The sequence below is a fragment of the Megascapheus bottae genome, chromosome X (genome assembly GCF_031878675.1).
Source record: "Megascapheus bottae isolate mThoBot1 chromosome X, mThoBot2.hap1, whole genome shotgun sequence".
NCBI lineage: Eukaryota > Metazoa > Chordata > Mammalia > Rodentia > Geomyidae > Megascapheus > Megascapheus bottae.
Window position 1 is genome coordinate 80,513,751 of NC_143547.1, and position 12,016 is coordinate 80,525,766.

A 12,016-nucleotide genomic window follows, 5' to 3' on the forward strand; every position below is an offset into this window, starting at 1 on the left:
TTAGCATAGGTGGCTCAGGTATAGAAATCAGTTGAAGAATGGATTTGCTTCTGGTTCCTGGAGATGGCACTCTATGGCTCCTCCAATCCCGTAGGGAAGATAATGTCTCAGTCATCACTCTCAATACATCTGTCACATCTGTTCATTATTCTCATCATAATTTTCCTATGTTTGACTCTCCTATTCTGAAACCAAATCTGAAATCAGAGTGAAAGATCATTGGTTCATTATATTGGACAGTGAATATAATAATAGAGAAAATACATCACATAACTATAAGTCCCCGATGGTTAAACTTCCACAGGGCATCTATTTTGTCATTGTCAGGGTACAAGCTCAGTGTTGGGACACATGACTAGAATATGTAGGGCCAGAGTGTCTATCGCCATCACTACTACCACCATCAGCACTGCCAACAATGATAACTCCTGTAAAAATGAATACATCTTACACATAGTAAGCAACCACTTTGTGCCAAGTGCTGGAACAGGCTTAAGTTGAATAATAGAAGTGGAGAAATTCCCTAATAAAGTTTATATATGCTTGTGACTTCACATTTAATTTTGGCAATATATTGAGACTTAAAAAAAGAGCTGTACAAGTTGGGTGCCAGTGGCTCACACCTGTAATCCTAGCTACTTAGGAGGCTGAGATCTGAGGCTCCCTGTTCAAAGCCAGCCTGGGCACTAAAGTCCGTGAGACTCTTATTTCCAATTAACCACCAGAAAACTGGAAGTAGTGATGTGGCTCAAAGTGGTAGAGTGGTACCCTTGAGGTGAAGAGTTCAGGGACACCACCTAGGCCCAGTGTTCAAGTCCCATGACCCCCCCCCCAAAAAAAAGCTGTACAGCCAGGCACTGGTGATTCAGGCCTATAATCCTAGCTACTGAGGAGGCTGATATCTGAGGATTACGGTTCAAACCCAGTCTAGGCAGGAGACTCTTATATCCAATTAACCTCCAGAAAACTGGAAGTGGCATGCGGGTCAAAGTGGTAGAGCACTATCCTTGAGTTAAAGAGCTCAGGGACAGGGACCAGGCCCAGAGCTCAAGCCTCATGATCAAAAATAAACAAAGAGGGACCGGGAGTTTGGCCTAGTGGTAGAGTGCTTGCCTAGCATGCACGAAGACCGGGGTTTGATTCCTTGGCACCACATACATAGAAAGAGAAAAGCCAGAAGTGGTGCTGAAGCTCAAGTGGTAGAGCTCTAGCCTTGAGAAAGTCTATGGACAGTGCTCAGGCCCTGAGCTCAAGACCAGGACTGGCAAAAAAAATTAAACAAAGAGGGGGCCTGGAGTTTGGCCTAGTGGTAGAGTGCTTGCCTAGCATGCATGAAGACCCAGTTTCGATTCCTTGTTACCACATATATAGAAAAAAGCCGAAGTGGTGCTGAGGCTCAAGTGGTAGAGCTCTAGCCTTGAGAAAGTCCAAGGACAGTGCTCAGGCCCTGAGTTCAAACCTAGGACTGGCAATTTTTTTTAAATTTAAAAAAATAAAAAAGAGCTATACAACTATGAAGTACAAAGTAATGTCACAGGGCCTACATTTAGTTTAATCATTTGCATATGAAGCATATTTACAAATCATATATGAAGTTTTGTAATCCAATGTTCAGCCATTACTTGTTATCATTTTAGAATCTAAAAAGCAGTGGTAAGCTATGCTTTCCAAATGCGGTCTTCACTGCTAGTTTTCAGACTTTTGACACATATTTGCTTAAACGAATCCACTCAAACTGTGTGGAACTTCCATTTGCTTCTTGATAAGAGTTTCTGAACAGTAGTCATCAAATACAAAGCATAGTTTTTATGCAAGTATTGGCAGTGAGGGAAAAGCACTGATTACCTACCAAAAATCATTTAGTCGTGTTTAAAACAACAGGATTGGCACAAAAGAGAGCATGTAAAATTGAATCATTTTATTACCTTATTAATGTGTTATATATAGTCATATATATGACATATTTACTCCTATTTATTCATGCAATTTGATTCTATTATTTCATGTTTGAGAAGTTGGACAACCCTGTGAATGCCAATGGTGATTGTAGTTTCTGCTGGTCCTTCTGGCCTTAGCTTGAGAAGCAGTAAGAAGTTAAGTAGTACTAGTGTCTGATGGAAGTGACACAACCACAAGGTAGCCAGATCCACTTGCATATGTGGATTCAGGGCCTGAGGTGAGCCAGAAGACAAAGGGGCCTGAAATAGCATCTCCTGTCACCCCACATCAGATTCTACAGCCCTGTCAATCTGACGGCCCTTGTTAGGATACCACTTCTTCCTCCTATACCTAAACTGCCAACATCCCATTTGCCACCACAACCATCTTCCACTTCCTTTCTACCTTTCCTCTATTTTCCTTTTTTCTTTCATTAGGATATTATATGGCCTTAAGTTGGGAAAGAATGAGAAGCTGGAGTTTGCTTATTCCTTTTTGTATCTGAAACATTCCAAGATAGTGTCTGTCTGCCAATAGAAGCACAATAAAATCATACCACCTTAAAACTGTTTAGGATACATCTGTCCTTGTTCTGAACCAGGGTCTTTGTTGACGGAGTACAAAAATGTTTCAGGTTTACTGACCTTTACTCTAGTATCAGCCACACGGATGACTCTTGCAAGGTGTCTCCTATGGAGAGAAAGTCACAAATGGTCATGGTCCCTATTACTGAGGAAATGATATTTAATTTGTCCATCATATGTATGAACTTATAGTACCTCTTCACCATTTCCAAGTATACTTTTCTGTAACCTTCAGAACCCATACCACTTTAGAAGTGACTCTCCCTCCTTCTAAAGATACCGGTTGTTTTTGACCTTAGAAACCAAGACACGTATTGTTAAAGCAACACTCTATTTACCTATTTATTTATTTCTCTTTACTTGTGTAAAATAGAGCTGTCCTGGAGCATGAGACATACACCAGGCTGCACTAATACTTGACATACTCATGTCTTACACTTCCCAATGCCGGGATTATAGGTTCGCGACAATATAGTTAGCATTAGTTCAACATGATAATAAGTACAAACATCTAAGATAAACAAATCAAGCAAAAGTTAAAGGAATGCTTCAGAACTGCAGCTATATGAATGCATCTACTTCCCCTAATCATTATTATAATAACTTTTTTTGCTGCAAAGCAGACCAAGTAGCAATACACACGATGAAAGTAAAATAGACAAATTGGACTATGTCTAAATAATCAGGAGGGTAATAAGGCAAACATACAGTGGGTGAAAATATTTTCAAAGCAGCCAGACACCTTTAGCTTATGTTTGTAATCCTAGCTACTGAGGGAGCTAAGGTCTGAAGAGTCACAGCTCTAAGCCAGCCACAGTATAAAAGTCTGAGAGTCCATCTCCAATTAAGCAGCAAAAATCTGGGCTGGAAGTGTGGCTGAAGTTACTACTTGAACATCAGCTGTGTGTGAAAAATTCAAGAAGAGAATGAGTCAGTGAGTTCAAGTCCTGGTTCAGGAAAAAAGTTGTGTAGCTCGATAAGATATAGATATACATAAATTACAAATGATATGACAAGTAGTGTTTCCAAATTAGTAATCAACCACTGCCCTTAAATTCTCATCTGAAGTTTGATTTCGTTTCGTTTGCCAACTCTCACAAGCAAAAGAAACCAAAAGCAATGGCTGCTGGTCAGTTCCTAGACATGTCTCTATGCACGGAGTCTTGTGCCACCCCAAGGCATTCCTCCCGGCTCCAGTGCCACAGAAGGCAAAAGCCCCAGTGGGTTGGGCGTAAAGAGCTGACAAGATGGAAAATGACCCTGGAAATGAACCCAAAGCAATGGAGGTCTGGTATCACCCAGAGCAACCACTGACCTTGTGGAGGCATCCGGATACTGAATTTCTTGGAAAACGTTTTCCATTTCCTCCAGCTGCCAAGACAAGAACTTGCGTAGTCGTCTGCGCCGGGGATGAGGAGTCAAGCGCCGCAGGGTCCGAGGAGTGTGCACAGCCTTGTGCATTGCCTTTGGGGTCCTCGGAGCCTGTGGAACTTGCGGAGCTTGAGGGGGCTGCGGGGCCCGTGGCTGTGGGGGCACCTGGCGCCTGCAAGGACTGGCACACGTGTTGGAGCTGCCATCATTGCTGTGCGCACCCACATGGTTCCCGGCCCCGTCGTCGTCCAGGTCAGCTATGAGCCTCATGTAATCCTTGAAGGCCAGCGCTCCTTCTCGAAAGTGCCGGCTCTCGGCTCCACCTGGCTCGGGCTCAGCCAAAATTTCCTTCTCATAGAGTTCCCGTATGGTAATGGCTGAAGTCATGGCCGGGCCTAGCTCAGGCCTGGCTATCATCTTCACGTAGGCTCCCCTGGTGGGCCTCATTGGAGGCATAATTGCCACACGTTGCTGGAAGTCTGGCGATGTCGTCGGGTGTCCACGAAATGCCCCAAAAAGCTGTCCTAGTTGCAAATGTCCTGTACACACAGAATCCCCTTCTGGGGGCTGCTATTGGCTTTCTAAATACAAAGACGGTCACAGCAGATAGGACTTTCTTAGTTGCACCAGTGGGCACCCTCGCAAGGACCTGGGAGGAAACAAATTTGTCAGTCCAGGTCACGATTTGCAAGGGCTCCGTGGAGCAGAACGTCCCGTCTAGGGAACAATCACAAAACCATACCTAACTTGGCTATGAGCTGTCTATGCTACCTACATTCCACTGACGACCCTAAGGAAGAGCCTGTGCTGCTCCCTTTGCTGTGTCCACAGGCTCTCTCCTTCTGGCCAATACTCTTGCCTTTTAAGCAGAAAGACAGTTTCAGTAGGTGGGGCTTGCTCAGGGGCACGAGGACCCAACCTGGTGACAGCCTGAGAGAAAACAAAGTTTCCAATCTGGGGTGGCACTGCAAAGTCTGGGTGGAGCAGAATGTCCCCTGTAGGGAACAAGCACAGAATGGACACACTGTTCCTCTTTCTCAGCATTATCTGTTCATTTCTGTTCAAGTATTGAGCTGCATGATAAAATGGAAGTTGAAGAATCCCCATCGCAAGTAACTCAGAAACACCAGCAGTGCCAGGGAACGAGACGATTTATAGGGGTCTTTAAAAGGTCTAGTTCACTGTGTTCATTTCCAGATGTTGTTGTTACATTCCCCAGATGAACACCAAAACATCCATTTTTACCTCTACAAGACACCATAACCTCACGTTGGTGTTGAGCATATGCGTAGGAGTTTTTCTCTGTACCCCACGACATGCGAGGGAGGGTGGAGAGAAACAAGGCCATCTTCAATTTTTTCTGGCTCAGAAGTACTAGAAAATGTTAATGATACTAAATAATTTGGGAGAATAAAAGGATACTCAGCACAGTTCTCTGCTGATGAGTATACGTGCAAGTCTAAGCATAGAGAAACCGGGAGGTTAGAGCTTCAGTGAGCAACTTGCCTGTGAAATCTTCATGTTAACATCAGTATGTCCAGGCTACTAGAATCATACCGATTCTACCTTGAACTGTGATTGTACTATCCCTTTATTACACGTGAAACCTAGCTCCCTGGGGGTGGGGATTGATCACATGAATTAGGGAGAACAATATCCATACTTATGAAAGAATCCTTACAGTGTGGCATGGCATTGCCTAAAGAGAAGGTCAGGATAAGAATGGGAGCACCAATTTGGGATGGATGTTATTTTTTCCCCTGTATTTTTTTGCCAGTCCTGGGCTTGAGCTCAGGGCCTGAGCACTGTCCTTGGGCTTTCTCAAGGCTAGAGTTCTACCACCTGAACCACAGCACCACTTCTGGCTTTTTCTATGTATGTGGTACTGAGGAATCGAACCCAGGTCTTAATACATGCTAGGCAAGCACTCTTACCACTAGGCCAAACTCCTGGACCCTCCCCTGCAATTTTTATATGGAATTCGAAGTCTGTAGGAGCAGTTCTGACATGGTTTGTTTCATTGAAGGTTGATTCTGACAAGTTATTGAGTTTTCTTTCTTTTTTTTCTGACAATATCGAAGGCAAGTAATTACAGCAATTAGGGAGTCCCTTGAAGACTCTTTTGAGATCTAAATGATGTTATGGAGCCCTAGTACCTTCCTGGTAGACCCTCAGACAATCTAAAAAGAACTTTTTTTTTTTTTTGGAGTTAGTCCTGGAGTTTGAATTCAGGGCCTGGGTGTCATCTCTAAGCTTTTGTGCTCAAGGCTAGTTCTCCACCACTTTGAGCCACAGCTCCACTTCTGGCTTTTTGGTGGAGAGTTGGAGATGAGTACCACAGCTTTCCTGCCTGGCCTGGCTTTGAACTTCAATCCTCAGATCTCAGCCTTGTGGGGAACTAGGATTACTGGCATGAGCCACCTGTGCCCAGCTACATCAAACATTTTGAATAATCATAAGAGGCAAATCTTCACTGCATCTTCAGACTTCTCAGGCAGGACTTAGGATGTCAGGGACTTCGTGATATCAGCACTCACCCAGTTATAGGTTGCTTCCTAGATGTATCACTGGCTACTCTCAAACACATGCTCCTGGTCACTGAAGTTACCTGACTGTGTGCCCACAATGGACCTTTCATGATGGAACACTTCGGATCCTATCTCCTTGTGCTCCTGCTCATTGCCTTGTAGGCAAGGCACACTTGTAGCTGACACAGGTTTGCATGTCGTACTCATGCGTGCACCGGTGTGCACTCATGCGCACACCCACACACATTTTTATAGACAAAGCTTTTGATTTTGAATTTTCAACCAGTTATTCTCTTCTCCAATGCCCTCCTCCCACTTGAAATTCTGTGCTTTTGCTTTTTCCCTGATATTCCTTGATACGCATCAAAAGCATAGCTTTTTCCTAACAAGGAGATGGAGGCCACATGACTTTGTGAGTCCAGGCGCCTGGCCAGGGTTGTCAAGTGGGGTCATGGTTCACAACAGAGACACTGGGGCTGTTTAAATCTCAATCTGCTCTCCTCCATTCCAGAAGCTCAGGTCTCCTATTTCGAAAGGAACCAACAATAGAACTAAGGCTTGTCGATTGGCCACCTGAAAAGCTTCACAGCCTGCTTCCCCAACTGCCAAAGATATGGGCCTTTCTCCTTTCATCTATCTGTGGCTCTCACTCAGGCATAGAAAGGGTGTCCTTTGAAATTAACCCTTCAGTTAAGATCTCGTCTACTTACCTAGACTAAATATGCCTTTTGTGTTGTGCTTCTGCCTTATAATATTCATGACATCAGGAATGCCAGTTGTGATAGTATATCAGGAGCAAGAGCAGTCTGAAGTTTGAGGATGGTTACATTTTATCTACCAGTGAACTGCAATGAGATGAAGGTCTGAAAAAGGCCTTCATAAAGCCAGTCCAGCCCTTATATTTAAATGAATGATGATATCATTACATTTATTAGTTACTCTACAAATGACAATAGTGGAGACAGAGGGTCTCATTAGTTCCTACATATTTTTTTGGTGGGTCATGGGGCTTTAACTCTGGGCCTGGATACTGTTCCTGAGCTCTTCAGCTCAAGGCTACTGCCCTACCCCTTGAGCCACAGAGCCACTTCCTATTTTTTGGTGATTAATTAATTGAAGGTAAGATTCTCACTGCCAGCCCAGGCTGGCTTTGAACCATGATTCTCAGATCTCAGCCTCCTGAGTAGCTAGGACTACAGGCATGAGCCATCGTGCCCAGATCACATTTTTTTTTTAATATCTAGGATGAAGTTGCTGCAGGTCTTCTGAAAGAGTGGATAATTTGCAAAGGGTGGAATGATGATGCAGGATTGATTGATTGGCACATGGTGGGGACTAAGTGACCTGTGATTATAGCAAAGAGAAGCATTGTGAGAGGGGAGTGACTGCAACTGCACAAGTGAAGAATGTATGGCATGAGAGAAAGAAACCTAGTCACATGTCCAAGTCTTTTAGAATCCTTTAGAATACACACAAACACGAAATAATGTAAACTTTACGTTTGACATCACAAAAATCCAGGGAAAAGTAGTATACTGATGGATTGCTTAGTTGTTTTTTTGTTTTGGTTTGCTTATTTTGCCAGTCCTGGGGCTTGGACTCAGGGCTTGGAAACTGACCTTGGGCTTTCTCAAGGCTAGTGTATTACCACTTAAACCACAGCACTACTTCTGGCTTTTTTTGGTGTATGTGGTACCGAGAAATCGAACCCAGAGCTTTATGCATGCTAGGCAAGCACTCTACCACTAGGCCACACTCCCAGCCCAAGTTTTTTTTTTTTCATGAAAAAAAGCCTCTTCATGAATAATTACTGAATCTGGTAACAAGTACAGGAGCTTCATCTTTATAATTCTTTCTGGCTTTTATAGAAAAGGAATCATTTTGTACAATCAAAAAGTTTTATTGGCCCGGGAGTTTGGCCTAGTGGTAGAGTGCTTGCCTAGCATGCACGGAGACCTGGGTTTGATTCCACAGTACCACATACATAGAAAAAAGCCAGAAGTGGTGCTGTGGCTCAAGTGGTAGAAGGCTAGCCTTGAGGGAAAAGCCCAAGGACAGTGCTCCGCCCCTGAGTTCAAGGCCCAGGACTGGCAAAAATAAATAAATAAAAAAAGTTTTATGATGATGATGATGATGATGATGATGATGATGATGAGTTATTTTGCCAGTCCTGGGGCTTGAAGTCAGGCCCTGAGCACTGTCATTGGGTTTTCTCAAGGCTAGAGCTCTACCACTTGATCTTACCACTTCTGGCTTTTTTCTATACATGTGGTACAGAGGACTTGAACCCAGGTCTTTGGGCATGGTAGGCAGGCACTCTACCACTAGGCCACACTCCCAGCCAAGTTTTTTTTTTATTTTAATCTCACTGCTAACTATAGTTCTCTTTAAATGTATTGTATCCTCTTGGCTGCATTTTGGTAAGCCATATGTGTCTTCACACGTATTCATTCTGTTCTTGATTTTCTAGAGCATTCGAAAAGAGATTTGCAAAGGATCACTATGACCTGGATGGAATTGTTACTGTTCTGAGCAGGGGGACTTCTGGAGTAGAAGGGCTTCTGGTGCCCTGGTCACTACTAAGAAAAAGATGATAGAGAACAGAATTTGGTGCTGTCTCCTACCATGGATCCTATGAGTAGCCTCTGAAGAAGTTTCTCTCAGAGTTCAGTATTGAACTGAACCTGGCAGTGTTGAAGGGAATGCAGCCTGTGTGGAAACACACTATCATCTTTTTCTTTTGCCAGTCCTGGAGCTTGAACTCAGGGCCTGGGTACTGTCCTTGGACTTTTTCAAGGCTAGAGCTCTACCACGTGAGCCACAGCATCACTTCCAGCTTTTTCTATGTATGTGGAACTGAGGAATGGAACCCAGGGCTTCATGTATGCTAGGCAAACACTCTACCTCTAGGCCACACTCCTGGCCCCCACACTATCATCTTATTAAGACTTGTCCTGTCCTTCCTTGTACATCATATTTGTGGTCCCAGTGAGGAAGACTATAGGCAAGTAAAGCAGATGAGACGACAGAGAGAAAGTCTGAGTCTGTAAAACCACCATGACACTTGGGAAACATCTGCTGTGCAGAACCCAGATGGGGGCTCAGAGATGTCACTTCATGAAAGTACATCTTGTTATTTTGCTTCAGTGGCATTATTTGAACAATTTACCTCCATATCTCTCCAACTCCAAAAGACACAGACTTGTGCAAAGATGTACAAACACACAAATACTGAGAATTCTTCATTTTAATGGTCATATAAAGCGCCAAAATTATGGCGGGAGGTTTTTCTTGGTGATACCCATGTTGGTGGCACTAGGACAAATGATCTTCCTCTGGATCCTGGAGAAGGATAGATAGCACTTTAAGTCTCCTCCAAATTCTCATTCTGGTGGTAAATTTCTTGATCACCACTCTTTATTTCTTTCTTCATCCTTTTTCTATGTTTGACTCTCCTATTTTTGAACCAGCTCTGCAACCAGAGGGAAAGGGATTGTTTTAATCCACTGTAGGGTGAATACAAGAGAAAAAAATGCATCATGTAACTTTATCTGTCACGGAGTTCTTTCTTTTTTTGCCAGTCCTGGGGTTTAAACTCAGGGCTTGAGCACCAGCTTTGGGCTTTGTCAAGGCTACAACTCTACCACTTGAGCCACGGCACCACTTCTGGTTTTTTCTATGTATGTGGTTCTGAGGAATCGCACCTGGGTCTTTGTGTATGCTAGACAAGCACTTTACCACTAGGCCCAAATCCTGGCCCCTGTCACTGAGTTCTTAAATTGCATAGAGCAGCTATTTATTACCGTTTCAGTCCTTGGAGGGGCTGTGTGGATTAATGGTGGAGTGAGGGGTGGAGTGTGTGGGGCCATGAGTTATATTCCTAGCATTACAAACAACCACAATGACAACTGCAAGAATAACTGCTTCAGGAACTACCACAAGCTCAGTCACAATGAGCACCACATACATGTCAGGCTGTGGACTATGTTCAATGTTTTTCTCCTTCTCCTTTCAGTTTGAGTAGATTTGAAATCATTTCTCTCACTTATATGATTTAGGCTCAGCTTATAATTTGTTTCAGGCTAACTCAATGTGTGGCAAGTAGATAAAGGAAATTCTGTATCCTGAAAAGTCCCAGTAGATGTCTAGGTGCCTCCTACAACCACCTCAGGAATGCTTTCACATTGTTTCTGGAGAATTTGGAAGTCACAGACTGTGGGCTCCATTGAAAATTATATAGAAAGGAACAGCCATTTTTTTTGCCTGTCCTGAGCTTGAACTCAGTGCCCAAGCACTGTCCTTGGACTTTTCTCAAGGCTCAAACTCTACCCCTGTGCCACAGCACCACTTCCAGCTTTTTTTTCTAGGTATGAGGTACCGAGAAATTGCACCCAGGTCTTCGTGCATGCTAGGCAAGCACTCTACCACTAGGCCAAACTCCCAACCCAGGAACAGCCATTTTTTTTGGTTTTAATTAAAGAATTTATTAACATTGATTTTTACATCATATTTCAAATTATGTATTTAACAAGAAAGTATTCAAGAAGGGAATATCTGTATACAATCACTGACACTTAGATTTTAGAACATAATCAAAATTAGGCTGAGGTTGGGGCCGGGAGTTTGGCCTAGTGGGAGAGTGCTTGCCTGGCATGCATGAAGGCCCAGATTCAATTCCTTGGAACCACATACATAGAAAAAAATCTGCAAGTGGTGCTAAGGCTCAAGTGGTAGAGATCTAGCCTTGAGAAAGTCCAAGGACAGTGCTCAGGCCCTGAGCTCAGGACTGGCAAAAAAAAATTAGGCTGAGGGTTTGTATGTCATAGATACATAATAATCTGTGTAATAAAACATTATGTGTATAGAGTCATAAGTTTTTATCACTATGTAATTGTATTTATATTTTCAGTACCAGGTCCATAGCATTGGGTATGCAACTTTTGAGTCCTCGCTCTTGTACTGTTTGGATCTAATAGCCACATATTAAGGATACCATGCATCTTTTGTTCCTTTGGTCTTGACTTGTCTCACTCAACATGATTCGCTCTACATTCATCCACTTCCCTGCAAATGCAATTATTTTATCTTGTCTGTTGGCTATGTAGGATTCCTCTGTGTGTGTGTGTGTGTGTGTGTGTGTGTGTGTGTGTGTGTGTGTGTGTATATATATATATATATATATATATATATATATATATATATCCCGTTTTCTGTATCCATTCATCTGTAATAGGGCATCTGGATTGTTTCCATCGCCTGGCTATTGTGAATAGTGCAGAGATAAACATAGCTGAGCAGGTGTCCTGATCATATCTTGGGTTATGATGCTCAGGGTAGATGCCCAGAGTGGTATGGCGGGATTGTAGGGAAGGTCTATTTTCAGTTCTTTAAGAAACCTCAACACTGCTTTCCAGAGTGGCTGAACTAGTTTACAATCCCACCAGCAGTGCAGTAGGGTTCCTTTTTCTCCACAACCCTGCCAGCATCTGTCGATGTCTGAGTTCAAAATCTTAGCCATTCTTGTTGGGGTAAGGTGGTATCTTAGGGTTGTTTTTATTTGCATTTCCTTTATGACCATGGATGATGAACATTGTC

At 43.2% G+C, this 12,016-nt stretch overlaps 1 protein-coding gene across 1 annotated transcript; it reads right to left on the minus strand.

Moving 5' to 3' along the window:
* LOC150041432 (uncharacterized) lies at positions 1-4,692 on the minus strand. Its single transcript, XM_090326516.1, has 3 exons — positions 3,838-4,692; positions 2,583-2,628; positions 1-197 (listed from the first exon to the last, which is right to left on the minus strand). The coding sequence occupies exons 1-3, from the start codon at positions 4,347-4,349 to the stop codon at positions 108-110; spliced, it is 648 nt and encodes a 215-aa protein (XP_090182642.1). The 5' UTR covers positions 4,350-4,692; the 3' UTR covers positions 1-107.
* Between the last annotated feature and the right edge of the window lie 7,324 nt (positions 4,693-12,016).